The 11,081-nt window shown below is 49.7% G+C and overlaps 1 protein-coding gene across 1 annotated transcript; it reads left to right on the plus strand.

Annotated features, from left to right (window-relative positions):
• Positions 1 to 8,990: 8,990 nt before the first annotated feature.
• Positions 8,991 to 10,205, plus strand: LOC136515462 (BTB/POZ and MATH domain-containing protein 1-like). The gene has a single exon (XM_066509042.1). It carries the CDS (start codon positions 8,991 to 8,993, stop codon positions 10,203 to 10,205), a length of 1,215 nt encoding a protein of 404 aa, XP_066365139.1.
• Positions 10,206 to 11,081: the final 876 nt, after the last annotated feature.

Below are 11,081 nucleotides of genomic sequence, written 5' to 3' on the forward strand. Positions count from 1 at the left end.
GAGCATGCATCAGAGGGCTTCTACACACCACAACAGGAGGATTTTTATAATGCATATCTTAACAGTGGGGCAGCATTCAGGTCTCAAAGGGTTTGTTCTATTGAGGCCATTGTAGCAGCAGTTGGAGAGCAAATTCGCCTTACCTATCTTACTTGCTAGGGCTAACAGACTTACTTGGACGGACATGCAGATATGTTCCATCTTGGGTCCATGAGTTCTATGCTATACTTTGGATTGACCCGCAGCACAGATTCATTCACTTTGCATTTAGAGGCAGAGATTACAGGCTGATGAGCTTTAGGGTCAGGGAGATTCTCAGGCTTTAGGAGCAACCCGTCTGGCTACATGAGGTTTGCTATGGTCAAACAATGCCTCCCAGATGCCCTCACGGCAGTCTTGTGCCTCCTATAGATTTGATCCACCATTGCTTCATAGAGCCATTCGATGAGGGGTCGAGCAGGACACCCAGTGACCTCACTCCTACAGCTAGAGTGCTTGATGCTATCATGAGGAGGACCCTGCTTCTGAGGATGGGATATCACGAGGGCTTGACTCGCATTCAGTTATGGCTACTGAACTCTCTGATGCAGCAAACTGTATTTCATATTTGGAATCTCTTACTATCAGAGATGGAGGATACTATTGCAGAGAGGTTCAGAGGTCACAGGCAGCTATCATATGCTCACTGGATTACATTTTTGATTCATAGGGCAGTTACAGTGAGGCCTCCTGAGATGCTGGCAGAGTATTCTAGTGCTACTATAGAGTTTCCAGCTTATAACATGACCCAGATGGTCTGTCACAGCAGGCCGAATGCACCTAGCCAGTCATGTCATTGCCTAGAGGTGTCTGAGACTACAGCCCAGTAGGATGAGACCATTAGGGGTATAGCAGCTACAAAGGAGGAGGAGCTTGATGCTTAGCAGGAGGGGATGGTCGAGAGCGACCCTAGTGACAGTTTAGATGACGACTATCAGGATATCCCTCAGATGCCTCCTCGACATCATGACCATGAGGTCAGTAGCTCTAGTTTAGCTCCACCTACACCATAGACAGACCCCGCTCTCCTTGCTATACTTGAGCGGATGAGGCAGGATCAGGCTTGCCAGGCTCAAGAGACCGCTGCTACATTTGCATAGTTTCAGACCAAGCATGATGAGTTCCAGCGACAGCAGTAGGCTATACAGCAGTAGCAGCAGGCAATATAGCAACAACAGTAGGCCATGCATTAGCAGCAACTCCTCATGCAGCAACAATTACTCGGATTTATGTAGCATGTAGTTACTGCTATTGGGGCTCCACCGCCCCAGCCTTCACCACAGATCGGCCGGCCTGCCATCACTTCTATGACTCCAGCTTTATAGCCCAGTGGGCTTCAGAGTCTAGGATAGCCAGTGACACAGTTTTCTTCACCTACAGAGCAGGTGTCCTAGTGGTTTGCCTAGCCAATGCTAGTCCCACAGTTCACACCTCTTTAGACGGGCTTCACACCAGCTCAGACTTCCTCGCTGCTTATGCTAGATACCTTAGTCTCTAGGAACATTGGTGCGATATTTAGTGAGTTGACAGGGTAGCCTACTCTGCCATATCTACATGTCCTTGGTCCTTCCATAGTTATGCCTATTACTGGGACTACAAAGATGCTCCCTTCCTTAGTTGCATCATCAGAGCCGCCTGCTACAGTCATACCTGTAGAGTCACAGGCCGCACCAGTCCCTGATCTGACCCAGACCGCTTTAGCGTTGCTTCCAGCTACAAAGGGTCATACAGCTCAGAGCTCAGGATCAGATGATGATGGCACACAGTTCCAGCTCGCTCCTTGCACCTCAGCGCCCGACTCGTCCGCTACAGCCCCGCCGACCGACCCTTAGGTTTTGGTGTTTGATGCCAAAGGGGGAGAGGGATCGAGTATGCTAGACTTAGGGGGAGCGACATATCTAGGGGGAGCTTATCTATTACATTTGGCTTTTTATGTGTGATACACTACTATGCATTCATGTGTTTACTTTCATGCATCGAACTATATTATGTGATCGTGATATCTATGTGATCGTGATATTTATGTGATATGTGACATGTGTGCTCTCTACTTTCAATTATTTATATGTCATATCACTTGGTTATGCTCATTTGCTTTGCTTCCGTGTTTTAATCCGATGCAAATGACCTTTATTACTTGTACTCATGCTTATTTCATATCTATTGAGTAAATTAGTTTGGCTTAGGTCATATAAGCTTGCCTAACTCTTTTGTTCTTATTGTCAAAAGCTTATATGAACCAAGCATGTTGAAAACCTCATCTCTTTTATATACTTGAGGTTGTATTATCATCAATCACCAAAAAGGGGGAGATTGAAAGCATCAAGGCCCCTAGATGGGTTTCGGTGATTAATGACAATACAAGATTACTGTGACTAACATGTGTTTTGCATAAGAAATTAACTTAGGTCACGGTAATGACAATTGATTGGGCAATCATGGTGGTCATGCCCCTATGATGGAAATCATTTTGGTTTTCAAAGGATGGATGACAAGGTTAAAGATGGACTAGTTCTAAGTGTCGTTTGGTGTTGAAGAGACACTTAGAGTAGTTTAGGACTTTGTTTTTCCTTTGGCCATACTATTAAGGGGGGTATGGACGGGTAGCTTGACCTAGGTGACCGAACGCTGGTTCTGGTGTGACCGGACGCTGGCACAGAGTCCGGTCAGTTCATTTGATCAAGGTGAAGTCATTAGCATGTGATTGGACGCTATGAGGTGAGTGACCGAGCGCTGGGTGTCAGAGTCTGATCAACTCTAGTAAGGTTCTAGAGAGAGAGAATCCTGATCGGACGCGTCTAGTCAGTGCTGACCAAATACTGGTCAGGTTCCAGCTACTGACTGGACGCTGAGCAGCAAAGTGACCGGACACTGGGTGCCAGAGTCCGGTCAACATCAGTAAGGTTCTAGAGGGAAGTTTTCGTGACTGGATGTGTCCGGTCAGTCTTGACCGGACGCTGGCTAGTGTCCGGTCACAACTTAAACTGCACAAAGACAGGTGAACTGACCGGAGCGTCTGGTCACCTTGACCGGAGCGTCTAGTCACCTCACAGAGGCACATAATGGTTCATTTTGAATGAGGGGTTATAAATACTTCCTCTGTTCACTCAAGGGATCACTTTTGCTCATTCCAACAGCTGAGAAACACTCTTAAGAGTGCCAAGAAGAGCAAGGTCCTAGTGAGGTGATTGAGATTTAAGAATCCAAGAGAGAGGCCTCATTAGTGAAAGCAAGAGTAGCAAAGTGTGCATCCACCCTTCTCATTAGGCTTGTCGTGGTCAAGTGAGAGTTCATGCTTGTTACTCTTGGTGATCGCCATCACCTAGACAGCTTGGTGGTGATTGAGAGCTTGATGGTCATCCAATGGAGCTTGTGGATGACCCAACTCAAGTTGTGAGCGGTTGTGGGTGATTCACCGTGACGGGGTGTCGAAGAATCAACCCGTAGAGAGCACTTGATCCTTGCGCGGATCAAGGGGGAGCTACACCCTTGTGTAGGTGCTCCAACAAGGACTAGTGGGGAGTGGCGACTCTCCGATACCTTGGCAAAACATCGCCGCTTTCCTCCTTCTCTCTTTACTTTAAGCATTTACTTTGAGCAATTCAATTCTTGTCTTTACATTCATAGAATTGCCATGCTAGAGTAGGATTGTAACATAGGTTGCTAAACTTTTATGCGTTAGAGCAATAGAAACACTTTCTAGGCATAAGGGGTGAAGTGGGCTAACCGTAGGGTTTAATTATTGCAAAGAATTTTAGAATTAGCCCAATTCACCCCCCTCTCTTGGGCATCTTGATCCTTTCAAGTGACTAGATAACATACAGAACTGACTCTGCGCCGGCCACTGCATGTGCCTATAGTGCTGCAGGTGAGCAGTTCGGCGCCTGCACCTACAGCGGCTACAGTATCACAGTAGGGGGCCTTTTCGGCGCCGCCTTTCCCTTGCTGTGTTCACACAAGGTAGCAGTAGATTATCTAACATGTATGCCCTGCTGCTAAGTTACGAGCGGCACAAAAACCTTCTTTGGGAGAGCTCCTACTCCAACTCTTTCGTGCATGTCGTGTCTTGCGGGCATGGCAAACGTGGCGGCAATCCTGGCCATCCTCATGGCCGAGGCCGTGGGAGTGGCTGCACCACTCCGTCAAGCCGAGGGGGCTACGAAGCCAACACCCCTTAGTCTAGATCATCATCATTAGGCCAAACCAAGCCGCTTTGCCAAGTCTGTTTCAAGAAAGGTCACACTGCGGTGGAGTGCTGGCATCACTTTGATCCAAATTATGCCCTTGACAAGCATCTTGTTGCTGCTGCTACTCATTCTTATGGTGTCAATTCGAACTGGTACAGCGACACTGGAGCAATCGACCATATTACCGGAGAATTGGACAAGCTTGCCCTGCACGACCGCTATACTGGCAGCGACCAAATTAAAATGGTAAATGGGGCAGGTATGGATATTTTCATCGCATTGGTACATCAGTAATACATGCCCCTCCTCATGATCTGGTTCTCAATAATGTTCCACAAACTAAAAAGAACCTTGTATCCATTCATCGTTTTACCCATGATAACCATGCTTTTGTTGAATATCATCCTGATTTTTTTCTTGGTTAAAGATAAGGCTACGAAGAAGGTCCTCCTACACGGCAAATGTAGAAATGGTCTCTACCCTTTTCCCTCTGCCTGAGGCCAACAAACATGCCATGCATGTGGTCAAGCCTTCGGTTCAACGATGGCATAGCCGAATAGGACACCCTTCATTTTCTGTTGTTCAAAAAGTTATTAGCTCTCATGATCTCCCTTGTTTAGGATAAAATAAGGTTGAAACAGTTTGTGATGCCTGCCAACATGCTAGAAGTCATCAATTGCCCTACACTTTGTCTTGTAATAAATCTTGTGCACCCCTTGAATTAATTCACTCTGATGTTTGGGGTCTTGCAATTGACTCTTTTGGTGGTAAAAAGTATTATGTGAGTTTCATTGATGATTACAGCAAATTCACATGGGTTTACCTCCTTCGCACAAAATTTGAAGTGTTTCAATTTTTTCATGAGTTTCAGACTCTTGTTGAGCATCTTTCTAAATGCAAAGTTGTCGCTATGCAGACGGATTGGGGCGGCGGATATGAAAAACTTAATTGTTTTTTTTCCCGCCAAGTGGGCATCCTTTATCAAGTTTCATGTCCTTATGCCCATCAATAAAATGGTGTTACTGAGCGTAAGCACCGTCACATTGTTGAATCGGTCTTGCTTTGCTCGCCCATTCCTTTGAATTATTGGGATCAAGCTTTTCTTACGGCTGTTTATCTTATTAATCGTATGTCCACCAAAGTCCTCGATTTTTCGACGCCTATAGAAACACTTCTTCATAAACAGCCTGCTCTTCATACTTTTGGGTGTGCTCGTTATTGGCCCAAACTTCATCCTTACAATCACAAAAAACTTGAATTCCGTTCTAAGCAATGTGTTTTTCTTGGATATAGCAACATGCACAAAGGTTTCAAATGCCTTGATATCTCTTCTGGATGCATATGCATATCTCGTGATGTGTCATTTTCGATGAAACTGTGTTTCCTTTTTCCACTCTTCATCCCACTGCTGGCACTCGGTTTCGTTCTGAACAAATTCTTATTTCCTCTCCACATACTAGGGGTGTACCTGAGATTACCTTGCGCATGATAATCCTGACCCTAACCATGGTGTTCCTGCAGCAATTTTAGTTCCAGTTGTTACCCCTGGTGATTATTTTATGCAGCAAATTACGTCCACGGTTTCCTCGGCAGCACCTGTCCCTGAACCCAACGAGGACATGGAGCTGCATGGCTCGCCTTCACTGCACGAGGAGTCAGCGGGCTACTTTGGATGGAACCCTGGGACTGTTGCCCGGGAAAAATGGCTGTCTGGTTGTTGCCTGTTAAGTCATCATATTTGGCCTGCTCGGGATATACGTTGTTTGGTTTAAAATATGTGCCTGGCAATTTGATCTTCATTAACTGTCAAGGAATCTTAGCAGGCAACGTTGCCTGTGGCCAGGCGATCGTTTTTGTGTGCCTAGAATGCCTGGACCAGGCAAGAATACAGGGCTGCAAGCAAACATGGTACACAGCATCCAGGCCAGCCAATTTGTGTCTAGGACATTATCCAAACAGCCCCGCATGCGTGCAACACGTCATCGCTAATCCCAGCCACATATGCATCGAAAATGTTCTGGCTCTAATGTCCGGCGTTTTCCGGAGGCGGCAGATAACGATTCGATTGGCTACGGTGCCCGCGCGTCCTCCTCCACTCATCTCTCCACGGCCTTATCCGCTCGTCGCACCGTCCGCTCATTCCCACACCGCCTCGCTCCCTCCCGTGACGTGCACCTGCTCACGACGCAAGGCTCCGCCACGCCGCGCACCCCGTCCCATGCCGTTGCTCCCCATCCGCTCGCTCGTGCCCCCTGGCTCCCGCGCCTCTCACCCCTCCCGTCGCCCGTGCTGCCGGCTCCCTCCCTGGCCTGCGGCGGTGCCCTCACCCACCCCGGCGTCGTCCTTCCCCACTGCAGCATCCTTCTCCCCCACCCCAGCGGCTCCTTCCCCCACATCGGCGGCTCCTTCACCCATCCCGAAGTCCTCCCCCCACCCCGGCGGCTCCTTCCCGTACCCCAGCGTCCTCCCCCCCCCCCCCCCCACACACACCAGCGTCCTCCCCCACCGAGAGCCCCCAATGCCCGCAGATCCGATAGCCAATTGTTTTCAGAGGCATGTTGCAATAGTATGTTTCGAGGGTTTTAGATATTTTAGAGGTACGTTTCATCTATGTTTTACAGACGCATGTTGCAGTTGTGTTTATCTGGATGTTGCATATGTTTCACATATATGTTGCATGTGTTTTATTTGGATGTTGTGTATGGTTGCAATGGTTTTCAAGTGTGTTTTCATGTGTTTTTTCAAGTGTTTCAGAAGCATGTTTCAAGTGTTTCAACTACCTTCAGACGTATGTTACAACCGTTGTATTTGGATGTTTTAAAAGTAGATCGGGTGTTGCATCCTCCTCCCACCTTCTGCTGCATCGTCTCTCCCTAGAGCCGGCAGAGCATCCACACGACGCTGCGGTCGGGTCCTTCCAAATCGAAGGCGCCGCACGCCCTTCCCCTCTTGCCGCTCGGGCGGCGTGTGCCCCGCGTGCAGCGCGAAACGGGCGTGGCGCGGCAGGGGCCTGCGGAAGGGGTGCGACGGGGGGCTTGCAGAGGGAGCGCGCCTAAGATGGCAGCGCGATGGCGGGATGGGGGTGCGGAGGAGATAGGCCACAGGGGCAGGGGACGTGCGCACGCATGCTAGCGTTGTTTTCTGTATGCGGGTGTTGTTTTATGAGGTGTGTCCGGACGCGTCCTAGCGCCGGACGTCCGGGCGCTAGGCGTACCGCATCTGCATCCTTGCCTGATGTGTGCCTCCCTCCCGGAGCCTCTGCGTGTGGCACTGCAGGGCATGAGGAACAGGTGTCCACTGTACCTGCTGCTGGCACCGGATCGACTACGACGTCCACTGCTCCACCATCCTTTACACCAGCGGCTGATTTAGGAGTATGACACTCACCACCTCATGCACCTACAAGACCCACAACGAGCCTGCAAAGTGGTATTCGTCGAGCAAGAGTGGACAGACGGCACGGTGAGATATGAATATGATTGTTTATCTACGTCTGGTGAACCTTTTTATTACAAGATGCATTAGCCGATAAAAATTGGAAAAATGACATGGATAATGAGTTTGGTGCTCTTATGAAAATAACACTTGGCATCTAGTTTCTCCTGACCAGGGTAAAAATATCATTGACTGCAAATGGGTGTATAAGATCAAAATAAAAGTTGATGGGTCTCTAGCGCACAGCCAGGCTCGCGGATGGGTTTTATACCCTGCACGAGCACGCCCAGGCCCGCAAGCGAAGCCAAATTTTGGCGTTCCCCTCAGGCTAGGACGCGAGGCCACCCTTGCACGTGCGGAGCTAGGCCGCGAGCGCAGCCCAGGCAACCAAACGCGGACGCCCAGCGTGACGCGGGCCTAGCTGGGGGCTAGGGCAGGCTACCAAACATACCCTGAGTTGACCGAGCGAGGGGTTGTGGGATGCGGCGTTAGGGTTAGCTCGACGGTGATGGCTTATATATTCTAGCCGAATGGGCCTTAACTTTCATGGGCCGCGGTCTACTCAATCTACATCATTGCTGCAGCTTAATCGGATCCCCGCGGGGAACGGGGATCATCCCCGCCCCCGCCAGCCCCGACGGGGATCAAGTTTGTCCCATTTAGTTCCCCACGTGAGAAATCGGGGAACGAGCCCCGTTGACATCTCTAGCCTGGCCGGCCTACCCCCCCCCCCCCCCCCCCCCCCCTTCCCCCTTTAAGCTTGGAGAAGAAAAGAGGGAGAATTTGAGAGAGAGGGTGTGGAACCCTAATGCCGGCGAGCTCATCGTCTCCGACTCAGGCAACCTCCTCACCGGAACCCTAGGTGACTTATTCTTTCTCTCTGGCAAAGGCACGGGTGCAGGCGTGGTCGTGGACAGAGGAAGAGGGGCAGCAGAGGAGGCGGCGGAGAAATCGAGTGTTGAATACTCGAGGGTATGTTAGCATTTCTCAATAGAAAACGAAGGAAATTCTCAAGATTCGACTCATATGAGCAATGCAGATGCAGAGCCTCAAATTTTTGGGATTCCTTGTAGTTGCAGTACTAGAATTTGATCCAAGGTCCGTGTTCCCTTCTTTAATGGCTCTCTCCTCTCTGCTTCGGACTCAGCGTTGTCTAATCGGAGTTTGACTGAAGAACGACCGATTCTAATGCGGTTTCAAACTGGCTGCGCCGTGTCCGCCGCCGGCGCAACCCACCATGCATTGTATATAACGACCGCAGCCTCTCCCTCTCGTTTGCCTTCCAATCCCTCGCACGTTATTCGCGTTACAGCCGTTCGTTAATTCTCCATGCTCCTTCGCCTGCTAGCGACGGTGGCGGGCTGGTGCTCCAACTCCAACAACCCGCCGACCTCTTTGCCGCCTAAAGCTGCCGCCGCCGTCATGGCGCCGCCGCCACCAACAAGCGCGTCCGCCATCGTGGCCGAGTCCGTGTCCGGGTCGCACGTGCTCACCATCAAGGGTTACTCCCGGACCAAGAGCCTCGCTGGCAACGGCGAGTCCATCTCGTCGTCCGCCTTCACCCTAGGTGGCTGCCGCTGGTCCATCCACTACTTCCCCGATGGCCGCGGCGTGAAGAACGCCGGCTGGATATCCCTCTACCTACACCTCGACCATAGCCACGGCATCGACGCCAGCGCGAAATTCAAGTTCAGCATGCTGGACGGGGACGGCGAGCCGGTGCCGTCGTTCGTGTATGTCCACAACGGCGGAGGAATACAGAGGTTCATGTGCAACGGTGTCTCGTGGGGCTGCCACAGGTTCATCAGGAGCCATGCACTGGAGCAGTCGCCATACCTGAGAGATGACTGCTTCAGGATTAGATGCGATGTCACCGTCTACAGCGAGATCCGCAGAGAGGACTACGCGACCGCCGAGAGACTCGTCGTCGTGCCGCCGTCTGACATGCACCTTCATCTAGGCCATCTCCTCGCTGGCGGAGAAGGGACAGACGTCACTTTCGAGGTCGCCGGGGAAACCGTCGCTGCGCACAGTTACATACTCGCTGCCCGGTCGCCGGTCTTCATGGCACAGCTCTTTGGCCCAATGAAGGAAAAGACTATGGCTTGCGTGCGGATCGAGGACATGGAAGCAAGGGTGTTCAGAGCCCTGCTCCACTTCGTCTACACCGACTCGCTGCCTGACATAGAACATGACGATGACAACGACTACGACGAAGAAGGAGATGTTGATGATAAGATTGCCGTGGTTCAGCACCTACTCGTCGCGGCAGATAGATATGGCTTAGACAGGCTTAAGCTGCTATCAGAGCACAAGCTTTGCAGCTGCATTGACACGAGCAACGTTGGAACAGTATTGGCATTGGCCGAGCAACATGGTTGCAATGGGCTTAAGAAGGCATGTTTCAAGTTCCTCATGTCGGGTAGCAATCTGAAGGCAGCCGTAGCAACCGATGGCTTTCAGCATCTGGGAGATAGATGTCCATCCATCCTCAGAGAGCTCCTCTCTTTGACATCTTCGTCGTCTTCATCTTTGAAAGTATAAAATTTAATTAGGAACTAATATATATTATTCTCTTTATTTATAACTAACAAAATATGCTCGTGCATTGCTATAAGTTAATGGACAGACAGATATGTTATCCTTCAATAATGTGACTATTTGTGGCTAAATGCTTCTTTTTAAACTGTTATTACTCGTTTGGCTGGCTTCAAGCCAAAAGCGGCTGCTGCTGTTCGGTTTCTAGTGATGAGAGATAGTGTAGCTGATTAGGTGAACGCATCCAGCCAGCTGGCTACTGCAGCACAACGAACAGGCCCCATGGTTCTTTTATCACTAGGCAGAAGGCGACAGCTCAAACAAGACACAGCCATTAATTTTTTAAAAAAATTATATAGAAAAAGTTAAAAAGTAAAATAACCTACGAAAAGGAAAAAACACATGGATCCCCTAATCTTGGGGGAAAAAGAATGTGAGCACTTTAACTTGTCAAGTTTCTCACTAGGGTTTGCTTGAGCACTTTAATTTGTCATTAGTTCAATGATGCATCCCTCTTGATATCGAGGCGTGCCTATACTCAAAAATAAAAGAGTAAATTGCATTCAGAGTACAAAAACTAGGCTAGTGGGTGCCAATAACCCCAAGAACTTGTAAAATGCTTAATTTGGTTGAACAATTTGGCAAACTGGTGGCGCGTATGGTTCCATAGCGTATACGGCTGATTCGGTCTCGGCTCGGCTACACATCTATTCGGCTTGGCTTGCATGCATCTCCCTTGCCATCTGAGTACGCAACAAACTTGCACGATACGTTGTGAAACTAGCAGCCACAACTATCTAAACCAAGATTAAACGCCGCCGACGACTGGTGACTGCCACCACATGATCTGCTGACCATGGAACCTTGTCGTCGAGAACCAGG

Source organism: Miscanthus floridulus, chromosome 17, assembly GCF_019320115.1.
Source record: "Miscanthus floridulus cultivar M001 chromosome 17, ASM1932011v1, whole genome shotgun sequence".
In the NCBI taxonomy this organism is placed as follows: Eukaryota; Viridiplantae; Streptophyta; class Magnoliopsida; order Poales; family Poaceae; genus Miscanthus; species Miscanthus floridulus.